Below are 18,130 nucleotides of genomic sequence, written 5' to 3' on the forward strand. Positions count from 1 at the left end.
TGTCACTTCAGTCACTTTCATTGGTATGTGGGCTTGCCTTTTAAAATCTGCTTGCTTTCATTTGTGAAAGGCATGCATAGGTCATGCCTTTTCCGGTGTTTAGCCCACCTACACAACACCGGTAAACTACTGAAAACATATGAGTCTTGATGTTTTCAGCATGGTTTCCGGACTACTTCGTTTGTTTATTGTCCACGCAGCTTGATCACGCTGGGGTTTACATAGCGTGATCGCGCTCGGTTTTTCCGTTTTCAATTTCAGCACGATCGAGCTGCATTTTACATAGTGCGATCGCGCTGCATTTTTTTTCGTTTAATTTGTGTGGCAAGAAAAGACTGGTTAGGAGTTTACAACGCTAATAGCTCTAACTCAAGCAAATGTGAGACCTGTTGCATTGAAAATGCTTGTTTTTGAAATGCAGCCAGTTTTCCTTTGAGAAAAACAGCCTGCATTAAAAAAAAAAAAAAAAAAACAGCTTTATTTAAAAGCATTCACAGATATGGTGGTCTGCTGTCCCCAGCAGGCCACCATCCCTGTGAGTGCAGTCATTCCCAATGGGGTCGCAAATTGCAACCGACCTCATGAATATTAACGAGGTAGGTCATTTGTGACCCCATTGGGAATCGCAAACAGTGTGAGGTACACTGTTGTACATATGGTTTGTGACTTGCAAATGAGTCGCAAATTGCGAGTCGCAAAACTCTGGGTTGTACATCTGGCTCTTAGCTCCTAGTACCACATTTCTGTCAAATATTATCTATCAGCACTGTAAACAGCAGGTGGCATTATTACCAAATTTATTGGTACTCAAATTACTGATCTCAGTAGGAAGGGATACTCAGTTGGCCTTGCTGGAATTTGAATTCCTGACAGAAACACCAACAGCAGCAAAGAGTGTTTAACTATCTTAGCCAATTATTTAGATCCTGGAAAGCAGGTTTATCGCAAAGCCTGGAGGCAATAAACGAAAAGACCGTATTTTCTTTTTTCCTGTTTTAGTATTTAGTTGGTGCAGGTCTGCCTGCTAGAGGAGCGTTGTTTTATTGGTTTGGATTGCTTTGCAGACCATAGGAGTTGATGTGAATTTGATGCATGCCAGGATGGGGCTCCAAAAGATTCTGTTGACCGTGGATCTGATGTGGTCATAACTGCGATTCCGAGTGATCAGATGGGCTGCAGCATGGAAGGAGGCCTTGCGTGAGATGAGGATGGAGCTCGGGGAGATGCTCTGTAAGTCCTGACTCCCATCAATGAAAGAAAGGATGATATGCTCTATATTGCATGTGTTGGATCCTACAACAAATCCACCCCTACTTCTTAGTAGGGGTGTATTTGCTGTAGAAGTCTGATTTGGTACAAGGCCATTGGGATATGGTTTTGGGACCAACTCACAAAAGCATGTTTGAATGTGTAAAGTTGTACTCCTGGAGAACTCTTTGATCCGCTCATACATGCCTTAGTGAATTGGCCCAAAACATCTTAAATGGGAATAAAATGAAAATAATTGTCCCATATTCATATACAATTAGTGAAAACAGAAACAACTGTGCCCTCTTTACACTTTTACTAATAAATAGTTGGACAATCCAGGGCCTATTTCACAAAAGCATGTAAGATTATGCACAAGCTTATACCTGGGGCAATATTATAGAAGGAGCCCTGGGGTGCACAACAGGCACGCATGCCCGCTCTGTGTATCCAGGTGCACTTGGGTATTACAGAAGGGGCAGCAAACTCTTGTGCGGCCCCTTCTGTAATACTGATAGCTCTAGCACACATATAGGGCCAGAGTTATCACAAGAAGGTGTTCTCTCATTTGTATGGGGGCATGGCCCCATGCAAATGAAGGAATCATTTTGCCTTCGTGCTGTATTACAGATGTAGAACAAACATGACCTTTTGAAAATGTGCCACAAAATGGTGGCACACTGATAGTGCTCTCCCTAAGGGCAGCACACTCAATGGTTGAAAGGGGCTCCCATGAACCCCCACTTACTGCACCTGCCTGCAAGAAGATCTCAGATCTCTTTTGAAAGTGCAGGTAGGATGCCGCTTGCACTGTGAAACCAGAAGCAGCGTCTCCATATTTCACTTGAATGCTCTGCCACTAGGATAGCACAGGTTCGTGGCTACTTTGAGGGCAGATCATTCTTTATAATAAGGTGCACTTACCCTATTTACGCCCCACATGCTTATTTATAGGTGTGCCCTGGCACACACAGGGAAAGAAGGCCCTTTTAGTAATACAGGCCCTGTAGTACTATTTCCCGTACATACTTATAAATACTTTTGTGACTCGATCCCCTCATGTTCTTTCAGAAACAGAGGATGGCACACTGTAGAATCACAAGGACTTTGTATTGTTGATGAGAATGGGAGTGAAAGTGTCAAACGGCATGGCCTTTAGCTAATGGTTGATCTATGTTTCAAATGAGCCCAATATACTTAGAATCATGAGATGACATCCTGCCCTCTTTTTAAAATGAACTTTCTGCTTGGATTTAAAGGATTTGCTAATGCTCGCGCATCTGACCTTAATAATTAAACTTACAATGGGAGTGAATAGGTTCATGAACCTTTTGACTACACTTCAGATGTTCCCACCATATATCCAGTATGTGCAGATCAATAATCAGTAACAATCAGTAACAATCATCAACATCAATAATCAATGATAATCAATAGCACTAATAGCATTAATAATCAATAGGAGTCAGTAATTATCACACACCATGACCTCGCAGTCATGAATAACCACACCTTTAAGTAAAAGTTAGAATATTTATTTCCCTATATTAACAATGCTAATGTCACGTAAGTTAATCTCAAACTCAATTGATAAAGATACAGAAACAACAAGGGCTGACCAAAGCAGTGAAAGAAACACAATCTAACCAATGCTTGAGCTACTACACATTCTAAAGTTACAATGCCAATCAGTAGCAAGAATGACTGTGCAACCGATATTACATACATTTAGATTTCAGCCAGAAAATACATAAAGTCATACTTCATATATTGAATTTCATTAGTGAGGATCCTAACTAACATCAGATTAGAATAGCATGTTTGGGCTTCATGCAAACCATTTTAGTCAACATAAATTTGCAAAACATCTAACTATGGCTCTATCAAAATAGCGGTTGGTACCCAGACACAAAAGCAAATAGACATAGGATACAACATCATAGTCAATATACCTATCCTCAGTTTGGATCAGCAAGCTGTGACTGTCTTCGTCTTCAGGACATCAGTCTGGTCAACAAGGCATCAGGATTCAGCATCAAAGTTCAGAAACAGCAAGGTCTTTTAAGCAATAAAGTTAAGCAGGTCTCTTCTCAAGAAGGAAAATGGACATAGTAGGCCAAAGTGGCTCATTGGGCAGTTCTAAAGAAATGGCGGTCTTTCCTCTCTGTGCAGTCTGGCTAAGTTAGATCTCCTAAAACTACTTCCCAAGTCCCTATTGGTCAAGGGATCGCATGTTCATACTTTGTCCAATAAAACTAAAACTTCAAATCTACATTTCTACTAGTAAACGGTTCACATGTCGATGATTAACTCCTTTCGTACTGTTCTTATCATCCGGCTCGTCAGGTAACAATATTGTTGCAGCTTATACTCCAATCAGTGTCTTCATTGTATTCTCCAGAGAAAGCCAGTCTCACACACATTACATAAAACAATGTTGCAATAGCTAGTACAGCATCTTCTAGCAAGCAGTTCTTATGAGAAAGACTTTCAGCTATGAGCACATTGACGGTACAGTGGAAAATCACAATTTAATTCTCTAGGAAGACATTTCATTAAATGCCTAAGAAATACAGCTTGACATGAGGACATGCAACCAGGCCAAGACCTCTGCTAAGTTAAGGCCTACAATTAATAAAGCTAATACATAATGCATAATCTTTAATATGACATATTACTACATCAATCAAACAAAAGCTCAATATTTCATATTAATAAGCCATTAAAAAGTACACTTCCTGAACCTTGGCGGCCACTTATGTGGTCACACTTTCAAATGTGTGCATTATTTCTCTCTAAGTTATTACATTCTCTACGCAATTTCAACACTCAGAATACATGAATATTCATTAGTAATGTCATTAATGAGATCAGAGTTAACAATGGTGTCCCAGTAGTGCCATGTGAGTTAGATGTCAGTTGTTGATGAGACCATTCGTTATAGTGTTTTGCCAGCTTACTTGATTTAGGGCAGTGTCTTTTGAAGGCATTGTTGTGTTTTGCACAGGAAAGAGGTAACTCAAGTGAGTATTGTGTGGATTAGAGGGCAGAGATGGTAGTCCTCATTATGAGTCCATTTTTAATTACAATAGGGCTGGTAACAAAAGTTACTCGTCCCATATGACTTATAAGACCTGCAGAAACACCAAAAAGCTGGTTAAATTCTCTTGAATATTTTGGCTAGTGAAAGAAGCAGAAATCTCTCAGTGTAACTGTGAGAGACTGGCTCCTTGTTGCAGTACTCCCCCCCCATTTTTTGCCTGGTTCTGAATGTAACTTGGACTGGAGGGCACTGGGATCCTGCTAACCAGGTTCCCAGTGCCAGCGTTCTTTCCCTAAAACATGGTAAAAGTAATTGGATACACCTTAGCTACCACTATCAGTCTCTAGTAAAAGGTACTTAGGTACCCAGGGCATGGGGTACTATGGGTAAGCCCCTGAGGGCAGCTGCACTGATTGTGCCACCCTCAAGAGTTATGCATCCAGGTGCACCCAGCACTGTCATAGCAGGCTGAGAGTCCTGGTGAAAACTAAAATACAAACTTGACATGGCACACTCCCTGTGTGCCCTGTCCACCCTACACTGCATATGTTATGGGCAAGTCACCCCTCTAGCAGGCCTTCCAGCCCTGAGACAGGGGCACCATACTATATGTGAGGGCATAATTGCCTGAGCAATATGCCCCCACTGTGTCCTTGCCAAACCTGAGACATAGTATGTGAACAGAGCAGCCATTTTAATAAATGTGCTGGACACTGGTCAATACGGGTTTCCCAGCTAATAATGGCTACTCTGAACCCTGGGGTGTTTGGTATCAAACAACTCAGAATGATAAATCCAAACTGGTACCAGTACTGGATTTATTATAAGAAGTACCCAGGGGTCACCTTAGAGGTGCTCCCTGAAAAACCCAACTATCCTGGCATGGTTGCTGACTGGTTCCAGCAAGCCTGCCACATCCAGACAGCCAATGCACAAAGCCTGGGGCAGAGCCCAGTCTCTGTGGTTTGTGAAACACAGCCCTTCCTGGGTGGAGGCGCTAACTCCCCCTCCCTCAGGAATGTGCACTGCCCTGGCAGTGAGCTTCAAAGGGCTACCACCCTTGAAACTCAATCCCCAGGCCTGCTGCTAGCAGCAGATGGCTTCCCCCTTTGCAAACCCCCACTTCTGGAGGGAGCAAAGGCGGGAAACCACACAAAGGGTAGGAGGAGTGGCCTCACTGAGCATGCACCTCCCCTAGGTGCTTGCAGGTGAAGTGGACCCTTCATTTCATTTTTCTCCATCTTGGAATGGAAGAAAATAGCCAATCAAGTTTAGGGAAGTGACCCTTCCCTCAGGAAGTGGTCACTGTAGTGGGTGTAGCCACACAAGGGTAAGCATCCAATTGGACACTACCAGGTTCCCCCTAAAACACCCACTAAATTCAGTATTTAGTGGGCTCCCTCAGACAAATAAATTAGATTTGAAAAGGATTCAAAGGAGAAAGGAAGACCAGCACCAAAAGAAGACCATAGCAAGAGAACTGAGGACCTGCTGCACAAGAAAAGGCACCAAACCCTGCCTGCTGCACCCAGGACCCAAAAATCACTGCTGCGGAGGAGCTGGACAATGGGCCAACCTCAAGAAATCCAGGGGACCTCCAGACTTTAAGAATCATCCCAGATATCCCTCCTGAGTGGAGGCACCACTCAAGAAAATCAAGAAACCTGCAAAGGACCAACAAACCAGTGAGGGTCACTTCACTGAATTGCGGATATCTCTGCAACCGGAAGTCACAGCTGGACCTGACAACACACTGATGACCACCCATATGTGACATACAACTGTACCAAGTTTGGTGGCACTGCACCCTCTAGTGGCCGAGTTATAGCAATACCCTGGGTACTGGTCAGCTGACATTGGACCTGCAGAAACCCAGCTCCCCAGAGCTGAAAAAGGACTAGGAGGAAGCCCCAGTCAAGGGACTTCAGAAACACCCTGGACCTCCAACCAGTGTGCCCCTATTGTCCTGTAAGAAGCCCTCAAAGAGACTCACCTCCAGCTCACAGCTGGTGCACACAGCTCCTAGACCTCCAACTCGCCCTGCACCTTCCCGCCCTGGGCCTTGCATTGCGGGATCTGCCATGTGCCCTGGGTCCCCAACCCCTTGCGACCTCAACAGCCCAAGGGGAACCCAAGGCACCATCTTTAAATCTGCAAACCAGCTCCTTTTCCAAGTGGCCCCTCCAGGTGGCCCTATGCCTGTGCCAAGAACCTCTCTAACGCTGCTCCTGCAGGAACCGGGAGCCGCCCGAAACTCTCCAGCTGGCAAGGTTTGCCCACCAACCACTCTGGCCACGCTGCAAGAGAAGAGACTGGTAACTCAACTCTGATTTTTAATGCATTTTTAAAGCTGACTGTGCATTGATTCCAATGGTGCGTAATTACGCACAGAAAGACTAACTTTGCTAAAACTTCAAAAAGTAATAACCTGAAAAGCACTTAACGTAGTCTAAAGATCTTGGTCTTAAAAGTTATATAAAAGTCTGAAGTATTTTTATAAATTCTGGTCTTGAGTTATTCATTGAGTGTGTGCGGTGCATGATTGGATTTGTGAGTACAGCAAATACTTAGCACATCTCTTGGATTAGCCTAACTGCTCGACCAGCTACCTTACAGATTGGAGCATTAGGTGGTCTAATTTTTACCTCTGGAAACCAACGTGTGGTTGCCTGAACCCTCTGCATAGAACGCTTGGTTTTGCACACTGCATAAAGTGCCAGCCTCCAACACTAACTCTGTGGAGGAATGAGGAATTGCTGTAGGAATCGGGTGCAGCATTCACAAATCCACCAGTAAGTCTTCATTTCTAAGGGCACCCTCAGAGTCTGCTCCTAAATCTGCTGCATTTAGAGAAGCCTGATTGGAAGACCTGCAGGAAGTTGAAGTAGCCAATGTCATCGTGGAGGTGTAGCGCCACACCTCCCTCTATGACCTTGTTGAGGAAGTGGAGGTGAATGATTACTAAATGGCAAAGCCTCCTGGACCAAAATGAGGTTTCTTGAGCAAGGAGAGGATTGTGCAGTTTTCAGAAAATTGACTTATGGAAGTGAATAAGGATTTGTTTTGGTGTGCTTCTGAGTAAGGGTATGCAAAGTTGTGATTTAATTTTTTTTGCAAGTGATACAGTGCAATTTTCTAAATCGTCGCGCTCGGGTGTAGTTGTCAAACAGATTGCACTACTGGTCATATGGACCATTAAGTATCAGCTCAGTGTGTATTCTGTTAGCTAACATCAGTACAACAAGTCAAAATACAATAAAACCCATTGGGTTCCACAAGAACCATAGAGAGGATGGTTTCCAAACAATTAAGGCTTATTAGCAACATTAGTCAAAACAGGTAAACTCCCCTCATTCCCATCATCGAACAAATGCGCACTCACCTCCACGACCTTGGATGCATCAGGTGTCTGGACTGCATGGCACAGGAGGCACCTTCTCCAAGGGCGTAATGAAACTGGAAACCCCCCCCCCCCGTAAAGAACATGGAGGCCCCCCTCCGGACTCACTCCTGCCAGGTGCTGCGCTGAGGGGCCCCTTGGAGCTCAGTGGCTGCAGGGACCTTTATTATGACACTGACCTTCTCATCCACATGCACATTGCATATCACAACTGTGAAATAAAGTCAACTGCTCTAACTTTCTCTAAAAGGTTCTTCTAACTAAGGCTGTGAACTCACTCCTGCAATGACAAACAAAATGTGAAAGCACGTTTCGAGGTTAGGTTTAGTAGTGAAAGGCCTTTGCGAGTCTGAGGCCTACTCGCAGTTAATTCAACTTCTAGAAACCACGGGCCATATGTACGAACACTTTTTCCCATAGACACAGAATGGGTAAAAACCTTTGCTACATCTGGCTCCACATTCGGTGAAAATGAATGCTATAAGCTAATGATTATACTTTGATTGTACAGTGTAGCTTCTATATATGTATATATTCACACATTAACAGATGGATTTACATATGATTAGTCAACATTATAAAGCGTAACATTGCTTGCTTCTCCACGGGTTTTGCCCACACGTTTGTAGAGGTAGACAACATCAGCTGAGAGCGCGAGAGGTAAGTTCAGAGATATACCTGCTCTGAAGAAGGAAGAGGTAGAACCAGTGCTTAAGTTGTGCTTCTTGTTTCCGGTGCTCGGCACCGACACTTATTTTTGAGAGCCGGCGCTTATTCTTCTGCCTCAAGCATTTTCTGCGAGCAAAAGACACATATGGAGAGACGGAGGAAGAGAAAAACAAAAAAGCGTCACAATGGAAGAAAGCAGAAAGCTGCAAGAGTGAGCTGAAGGGGCAGGGAGTGGCTGTAAATGGATTAAAGAGGTTCGAGATAGCTTCAGGATTGCGCTGCCTCTGTATTCCGTGCTTGCACATTTAATTGCAGCAGCCGCGTGTTAAGAGGAGGGCTTTGGGCACCGGCAAGTTTTCATTTACAAATTAAGCACTGGGTAGAACACCACGAGCTGTGAATGCGAGACACTCGTAGCACAAATGTTAACTTCAGAGATGTAACTGCTCTACAGGAGTAGAAGTGATTCAACAGGAGTAAGTTCTTGGAGAAGGAGCCTACGCTGAGCATCCTCTTCTGTAATGAAAGGAACTAATGCCAAAACTACTGGAAAGGTTGGATGAACTATATTGGGGTGGAACCTGAGCACAACATGGCTTTGGTTTGACCCAGGGCGCTAAGGGCGTGCAGGGTGAGAGTGGACATTGCTGTGTGTGTGGGAAGCTATGGGTTTGCAGTTTGAGTGAGAGGATGTGCGGAGACCAGCTAGGGTAGTGTCCTGCATGAAGGAGGCTGTGAGGAGGAGCACGGCTGTGCATTATTACTGGGGGCTCAAGCAGAGGTGGTAACAAGGGTACTGGTTCGTATTTCAGTGCCCGTAACACTGTGGGCTAAAGGACGTGGTGTAGGGGCTACGTTGCTGGCCAACAAACGCACACACGTGGTTTAGAATCCTAGTTTTTGGTACTTGACAGGAGATTGTGTCGGTCTGGGAGCATTCTGTCTGTGCCTAAAACTCTGAATGTACAGCATTATGATAACGCTCTAATGCTATGCAATAGGTGCACGGCAACAGAAGGCACTAGAGCGTCCATCTTTCTATTTTCATTCACAGAACGCTTTGCACGTGCATGGGAGTTCCCTTTGTAAAAAGCTGGATATTTGGTGCTCAGAAGTAGCACAGACTGTGACTCTTGATTGGCACCTGAGATGCGGGGTAATCCCACAAAAATAAAGATTGCTGGCCATCCGAGGTGAAAGGCTTCATGCTTTCATGTATACACGTTGGCCATTATCACGTGTTTGAAAGAGGCCGGAGCCTTATTACAGAAACGTTCCCCTGGTGGGAAACAAAGCATTTTTGAGTTCCCCGATTTAGCTGTGTGTGTAATACGGTGTAGGACAAACAGAATTTGCTCCAGTTTGTTTTACAAAAATGTTTGCATTATGGCAAAAGCAAAGGAACTGAATTGTGAAACTATAAGTAACACTTTTATTGCTTATAAAATATTTGAAATGAGTAACAGATATATTGAGAATAAAATACTTTTATATTATGCTTGCAACACATATAACAAAAAATAGGGCAAACTAATTTTGGCTCAGACATCTTTAACATTTGAAAAGTAGGAAATGTATAGTTTCTCTAATTTGTATTAATTAACAGCAAGAATAATAGTGTGAAATCGTTTACTCAATTCCTTATTACACAAGTGGGAAATACAGTGAACTTTAGATTGCCTTGTGTGTCCCAGTGCCCTGTTTGTAATATGGACCTATATGGTGCCTAGAGATTAATGTACCCTCTGTTTTCTACAAAAGCCTCACAATTGCTTTTGTTTCCCTTCTCGGCAGCCGGAGCTTCGTCTGGTCTTCGTTGGGTGTGACAGCCATGGCATTTGTGACCGGAGCGCTTGGGTTTTGGGCCCCTCTATTTCTGACACGGGCTCGGATAGTGCTCGGCTCCTCCTGCACCCAGGATCTCTGCAGCCCTTTAGACAGGTGAGGCCACCAGTCACAGGCTGTCTATTACTTGAGTGGCGCTACATATCATACATAGTGGTGATACAGACTCACCCCGTGCTCTTGATAAGACTACATCTCCAATATCTCCTCATCCATTTTCCCTGATCCAGGATTACTTTAGAAGCCCTCCCTGAGTCATTTATTGATCATCCAACTACTGTAGGAGTCATTTTCATATCATCAGACATTTTCAGGCTCTTGAAGTCATTAGCAGAGTTTAGAAACACGAGCCTGATGTGTTGAGGATGACTTGAAAATGACATCTGATGACTTCACAAGATGTGATGGTCCCTGATGACCTTAGGATGATCAATTCATTACTTCTCAAGATTAGATTGTTTCTGTTGATTTGAGAATGATTTGAAGATGACTATCTGATTACTTTTTATGCGCTAACAAAATGAAATCAGTCCCCTGGCTAAAAAGAGGTAACCGTTTGATGGGACAGGGGTCCTGTGCCTACCACGAAGGAATAGATTGTGGAGCTAACACCGAAACAAGGTTCCCCGGTCCATGCGTGATTTGCTACTCAAGCCAAGGTTTTCCTTTCTTTGAATTCTGGGACATGTAGTCCCATTTTATAATGGAATAAACATGACTACAGCTCCCAGAATTCAAAGGAAAAACCTGGACTGAAGCAGTACATCACATATGTACCTGGGAACCGTGGCTAAATGTACAATGAAACTTGGCTAATTGTACTGTGATGACTAGCTCGATCTATTCCTTTGTTTTGCCTAGCACTACATAATGGCTAAAACACATTGCCAAAGCCAATAGCACTTGCATAGGTCAGACCTATTGGCTTTGCCAATGCTTATTTTTGTAGCAGTAATCTGCTTTGCCAACAAATTGTTTTTGCTTTTTATTTATTTCCATTCCTCAGGCTCCTCTTTTGCTACCCTTCCCACCACCTGCTGACCCCCACGTATTTACTTCTCCTCCCACCTGCTCCTCTGTTCGTCTCCTCCTGTCACAGTCCTTTACAAATATTTTCTTTTTTTGTTTTTTTGGCTGGCCTGTGAGCTCTCATTTGCTGGCTGGTCCCCATCTTGCAGTTGTAAATAAATCAATAATTGAAGTGGCAACCATTTCATGCCGAATGGGTGCATATGCCTGACGATACAAGCACACATATGCCATCTTTCTTTGCAACAATAGTATCATGATGTGTACACATGGCATTGGTGCACTCATCATCGCACTCTTTTTGAGATTATTTTTTATTTTTTACAGATGTTGCAGCCTATCGCCAACAACAATGGCAAGCCATTTGGTCGAAAAGGCAAGACCTCTTGGCTTGGCCAATGCTTGCTTTTGTGTCACCAAGCTGCTTTGGCAAAAAACTAATAAACGGGTGGATTTATACTTCCTGTGAATGTCAAACAAGGTTTACCAATTACTACTAAAGATCATCCTAGAATAATAGATCCCCATCTTGAAATCACCATGCAGTAATATAGCCAGAACTCTTCCTACGGTAATACATCCCCATCATGAAGTCATCATGGTCATCATCGATGAGAACAGTCATACTTCATTCTGAAGTCATCACAAGATCATTTTATAATAACACAGCCCTATTCTGAAATATTCCTATGATCTCCCTGGAGTAATCCAGCCTAATCTTGAAATCATTCTGCAGTAATAAATGATCGTCACGTTTCTTCATTTTTGACTTGGGTAGCCGACACAAATTAGTTCCTCCAAGATGGCTGTAATTGCCCAGCTAACCTTATAAAACGGAGGAACTACCACATAATATCCTGTTTTTTTCTCTTTCTGCACCCAGAACCCTAGCTGATGCAAATAAGTAAGGAGATAGTTGGTTTCCATTCTATTATGTCTTTTTGTTTCTATTTTACTGCTGACCATTTTCTTAGCCATCTTCTTTTGTCTATATGCCCTTATGCTTTGCTCAAGCAGGTGGGACAACTGGGTGACATAGTTCTGTTTCTTCAGGGCTTGCTATAGCAGTCCGATTGAAGAGATGCTGGATTGTTTCAGCCCCTGCTGAGTGTTTCACTGTGGTTTCAGCCTACCTTTTGGTGTAGATGGTTTTTAGCACTGAGAGCTATATTGGTCCATGGCATTCATTTCAGACGTGGTGCCCGATCCGAGATGTCACATCACAGGCCTTTGTCTCCCGGGAGCAGCCGCAAGATTGTGGTTGCGTAGAAACAGCCGATACAGGAAGTGTCGGCCGGTTCTGGTGCAGGATGCCCGGTTAGTGGCTATTCTCTGCTGTATTCCACGTTTTCTGCCATGGAAGAGGTAGCTGTGGAAATCCCAGATCCTTGCAATGAGCGCACTTCATTTGTCCCAGTTCAGCAGATGACTCAAGTGGCAGTGGAAGGCCGGGTCTTTTGGATGGACGGTTCGTTGTATCCTTGCATGGATATGGAGGAGGAAGGTAGAAAGGGGTGCTTTATTCGGGGTCCTGAACATTCTGAGGTGCTTCAGCACTTGCAGGAAACTATAAATTTGCCTCTTCCTGATTCCACGCCTGAGAAAGATGACTTTTTTTCAGAATATCATAGTTCGAAGCCAGAATCACCACCTTTATATCTGGTTATTAGATGAGTTCTGGAGCATGAATGGAAGGAAGTGGATAAGAATGCTTTTCTGATGTTTCTGGCTAACGTTATCCAGTGGACAAATTCTCAGAGCAATTTCCAGTGGTTGTCAAGATAAATAACCTGATGGCAAGTCTTACTTCACAAGGGAATGTTGTTCCAGAGGATACATCGCCTCAAGATCCAGCTGACAAAATGGTGGGTGATGCTGATCATATATTGGTTCTAATTGTTTCAATAGAGCAAACACGTATACGACTTATACGGTACAGTCATTCTTAAAGGATTATCAAACTTTGGCTGATCACAGCTTAGGGTATTGACTGTTCTCTTTTAAGTATCATGGAACACCACATATGATTTCCTGTGACTTTTTCATTGACAACGTGTGTGCCTGTGCAGCAGCTTCAGGAGTAGCAATATCGGCCACCTGCCCCCTTTGGATGACGTCTTGGAAGGCTGACGTAGGACAAAAGGCTGCATTGCTGAAATTATCCTTCAATTGATCCAAGCTCTTTGGTAAGCAGTTGGAGGACATGGTGAAGAAAATAGTAGAAAGCCATAAGCCCTTAACTGCAGTTATGACTTTTTCCAGACCTTTTGGTTACAAAAAAGATTTTCCGCCCTGGGAGTGTGCAGGTTTGCTCACAGCCTTTTTCAAGGAAGGGGTTGTGGCCTGGGAACCTCCAAATCAGGAAAACTCCAGTCCCAGTCTGCCACCACTAACCCCACCCCTCTCAAAGCATGGCTATCAACAGGTGTTGCTCCTTGGGGGTTTGCCTTACATGCTTCTAGGAGATTTTGAAAAACTTGGTTCTGGATCAATGGGCAGTCAGATTAGTTACAGAAGATTAGAGCCTGGAGTTTTCGCAGGTGCCACCTTCTTACTTCAGGCAACTTCTTTACTAGTGCTGAAAGTATCAGTGGGTGTTCAACTGGCACCATGGCCCTCATTATGACATTAGCGGTAAGTGCCACTTACCGCCGTGCTGACTGCCTCCAACATACTGCGACCGCGGCGGTATACCGCTACGTGTATTATGACCCACACATAGAAATCCACCACTACACAGACACTTCACACAAGTCCGCCAGCCCAAAGGTCTGTGATAAACTGGCGGTACCAAAACCCACACCATTACGCCAACAGAAATACGCCCACAGCATTATGACCCACGAATCACCGTGGCGGACATTCAACAGCGGTAAACCATTGGCGGTACATACAGCCGCACTCAAAATACACACAACTTAACAAAACAACATCACATTGGACAATTCAAACTACACACACCTGACACACATACACACACCACACACACACACCCACAACACTAGAAGACACACACCCACACTACCCACAACCCTTTACCACGTAAACAATTTACAACTGAGAGAGAGACACGCCAGGAGCACCCACTGAATCAGAGCCACAGAACACCATAACGCACCTCACAGCACACACCCCAACACATCACACCACACACACTACACCCATGGCACCACAAAGACACCTCAGGTTCTCTGAGGAGGAGCTAAGGGTCATGGTAGAGGAAATCATCCGGGGTCAACGCCGTGGGACAGCACCCCAGAACAAGGGATGACATCAGGAAGAGGTGGAATGACCTACGGGGGAAGGTGGGTTCCGTAGTTGCAAGACACCAGATAGCTGTACAGAGGACTGGCGGTGTACCCCCACCTCCTCCCCCACAACTAACAACATGGGAGGAGCAAGTCTTGGCGATCATGTATCCTGAGGGCCTGGCAGGAGTAGTAGGAGGACTGGACTCTGGTAAGTCAAATCTTTACTACTTTCACCCCTCCTACCTGCATGCCATCACATACACCCACCACTACCCTCACCCATCATTCCACCACCTCACATATACACCACCATCACAACCCACCCATCCCAATACCAATCCCTGCATGCAACACCAATGCATGGACCCCCATCACCACAGCATGCACACTGGTGACAATCACCTACCCAACCAAATCACAACTCACACAAGCCAAAGCTGCCTTGGTAATAACAACCATAGAGGGAACCATACCTATGCACAAGATGTCACACGCAGAAACAATAACACTGCATTTACATCCCCACATGACCCCCACACAACGTCACCGGAGAGGAGGTGCCAGCAACATCCAGTCCCCCCACAGAAGAGGCTCACAGTGATGACAGCAGCTCTGCACGCCTGGATCAGGATGACCAACCTGGCCCATCAGGGATCTCTGGACAGTCGGTTACCCAGGCACAGTCCCAAAACACCACAGAGCCTACCCCTTCAGGAAACACCACTACAGCACCCACCCAGTGGGCCCATCCCTCAGTCCCCAGGACACGTCAATCAGCAGTGTGTCCATCACTACAGGGACCCCAGGCAACCCCACAAACACAGGACGATCAGGGATCTGGGGTCAGTGGCAGTGGGCACACGGTTCAGGGGACAGAGGCACACGACAACAGGGAAGCTGCGACAAGGGGAGGACAGGCCCAGCGAACCGACTCTCCACAAGGCACTCACCAACATCCTGGGAGCATACCACTATTCCCAGGAGACGATGGGCCAGATACTGGCCAAGTTGCAGGAGAGCCAGCGGCTGCAGGAGGGACAATACCTGGGGATCCACACCACCCTGGTCACCTTTGCAGGGGTGCTGGCAGACATGGCCAACACAATGAGGGATGCAGTGGCATGCCAACGGGCCCCTGACACTAGTCACACTGATGAACAGCCCTCCACCTCCACCGGCGCTAGTGGGCAGGAGGCCCCCGCCACAGGTACAACAGGCCACCAGCACCCCTCCCCGTGCAGAAGGAGAACCACCATGGAAAAGGTCCCTGCGATCCAGGCAGAAGTCAGAGAACATTGCAAAGACCCCAGCCAGGAAATAAGACTCTCCTGAATGTCACCCTTGTATCCCACTATGTCACCCTGTCCACCTTGAACTGCCATTGCCCCACTCCCTATGCCCCTTGGACAATGGATCTGTGATACCAATAGACTGGACTCTATCCTGGACATTCCTCCATCATCAACCCAGCCCATTGCAATACCCCCTACACTTCATATCACAGAAATAAACACCCTTGGAACTAACACACGCATGGAGTCTGTCAATTGATTGAAAAATATGTTAGTTGAACAAGCTGTAACCATTGCAATTCAAATGTACAGTTCTATATACATAGGTATGACCTGTAGTGGGCAGCAGTAAACACACCAGGAGCCAGAGCGGGGCACAGATATCTGAAATTAGAGATGCCAAAGGGTACAGTAAGTGGCCATAGATCTTGGAAAATCAGCCTGCCATGTACAATGTCCAACACAAAACTGCAATGGAAGGTGAAGTTACAGTGTCTTACCTGTGTGTCACTGGAAGTACTGTTGAATTAAAGTAGTTCTGTTGTCCACATCCTCTTCCTCTGCCTCCTCTTCGTCACTGTCCACAGGCTCCACCGCTGCCACACGACCATCTCCAGCCTCATCCTCCTGCAGAAAAGGCACCTGGCATCTCAAGGCCAGGTTGTGCAACATGCGACATGCAACGATGATCTGGAAGACCTTCTTGGGTAAGTAGCACAGGGATCCACCTGTCAGTTGGAGGCACCGGAATCTGGCCTTCAGGAGGCCAAAGGTGCACTCAATGATCCTCCTTGTTCACCCATGTGCCTCATTGTAACGTTCCTCTGCCCTTGTCCTGGCATTCCTCACTGGGGTCAGTAGCCATGAGAGGTTGGGGTAACCAGAGTCACCTGCAAATATCGAGGGATAGCTGTTAGCCAGACACTCACCCTTAGGGCCAACCCCACACCCATATACCAACACACACTGAATGGGGACCAAGGGCTCACTTATTAGCCACACCCGGTGCCTCTGGAGTTGAGACATCACATATGGAATGGTGCTACTCCTCAAGATAAAAGCATCATGCACAGAGCCAGGATACTTTGCATTGACATGGGAGATGTACTGGTCCACCAGGCACACTATCTGTACATTCAGAGAGTGAAAGCTCTTTTGATTTCTGAACACCTGTTCATTTCTCCGGGTGGGACAAAGGCAATATGTGTACCATCAATAGCACCAATGATGGTGAGGATATGTCCCAGTGCATAGAAGTCAGCCTTCACTGTGGCCAAACCCTCCACCTGGGGGAATACGATGTAGCTGCGCATGTGTTTCATCTGGGCTCACAACACTCTGGTCAGCACGTTTGAGAACATAGGCTGTGACATCCCTGATGACATGGCCATTGTCGCTTGGAAGGAACCACTTGCCAAGAAATGGAGCACTGACAGGACCTGCACTAGAGGAGGGATACCTGTGGGGTGGCGGATAGCTGAAATCAGGTCTGGCTCCAATTGGGCACCCAGCTCTTGGATTGTGGCCCTATCAAGCCTGTAGGTTAGGATAATGTGCCTGTCCTCCATTGTTGCCAGGTCCACCAGGGGTCTGTACACGGCGGTATGTCTCCATCTCCTATTCATCCTCATCGCTTGAACTCTAGGGTGAAAAACGGTAAGCAGATGGTCATATTCAAACATATACTCAGATTAGCATGCCTTGCATTTATTACAGAAACTTAATGTGAACGTGTAGGTCCGTTGATGTGCCTATGTCTGCTGTGACGCAGTTAGGTGCCATGGCCTGTGCCCCCCTGAAATGGCGGCCGCCTGACCTGTGAGGAGGGACAAGTGAATATGAGGTAATTCCGCTGACGTTGTGCACCGTTGCGGGAGGGGGTCGATGACCGCCGTGCAACACATCATTGGTTATCATTGGGGCCTAAGGGTTCGAGGAGCCAATGGTGATGTACGCCGGTGGTGAAGGTACGCACCACCGTGGACGTGACCGCCATTTTCTATCTGTTCACTCACTTGCTACCTGACCTTCAATGGGATAGGACCTACACTGCAAGTGCTGCTGTGACCTGTGTCTGGAAGTGACCATGGCTCGAGTGTCTGGGGAAAGGGCCCCTGCCTTCACTTCCGAGGAGTTGGAGAGACTAGTGGCTGGGGTCCTACCCCAGTACCCTTTACTTTATGGTCCTCCAGACAAACAGGTGAGTACACTGTGAGCACGATGGGTGGGGCATGAATGTATGGAGTGCTATGTGTGTAAGCCTCGTGTGGGGGGGTGCTCAGGTGTCCTGGGGAGAGTGCAGCATGTTTGGTGGGCAATGTCTGTGCGCAAGGGGATGGGAGGGATATGATGG

General features: G+C 45.8%; 1 protein-coding gene across 1 annotated transcript in view; it reads left to right on the forward strand.

The window, feature by feature from the left end:
• The window catches only part of LOC138286527 (protein spinster homolog 3-like), a 389,154-nt gene that overhangs the window by 100,244 nt on the left and 270,780 nt on the right, over window positions 1–18,130 (forward strand). Inside the window, exon 7 of the mRNA XM_069226888.1 lies at window positions 10,155–10,301. Coding sequence (XP_069082989.1) covers window positions 10,155–10,301 — 147 coding nt within the window. The remainder of the gene's footprint in view (window positions 1–10,154; window positions 10,302–18,130) is intronic.

The sequence above is a fragment of the Pleurodeles waltl genome, chromosome 3_2 (assembly GCF_031143425.1).
Source record: "Pleurodeles waltl isolate 20211129_DDA chromosome 3_2, aPleWal1.hap1.20221129, whole genome shotgun sequence".
NCBI classification, from domain to species: domain Eukaryota; kingdom Metazoa; phylum Chordata; class Amphibia; order Caudata; family Salamandridae; genus Pleurodeles; species Pleurodeles waltl.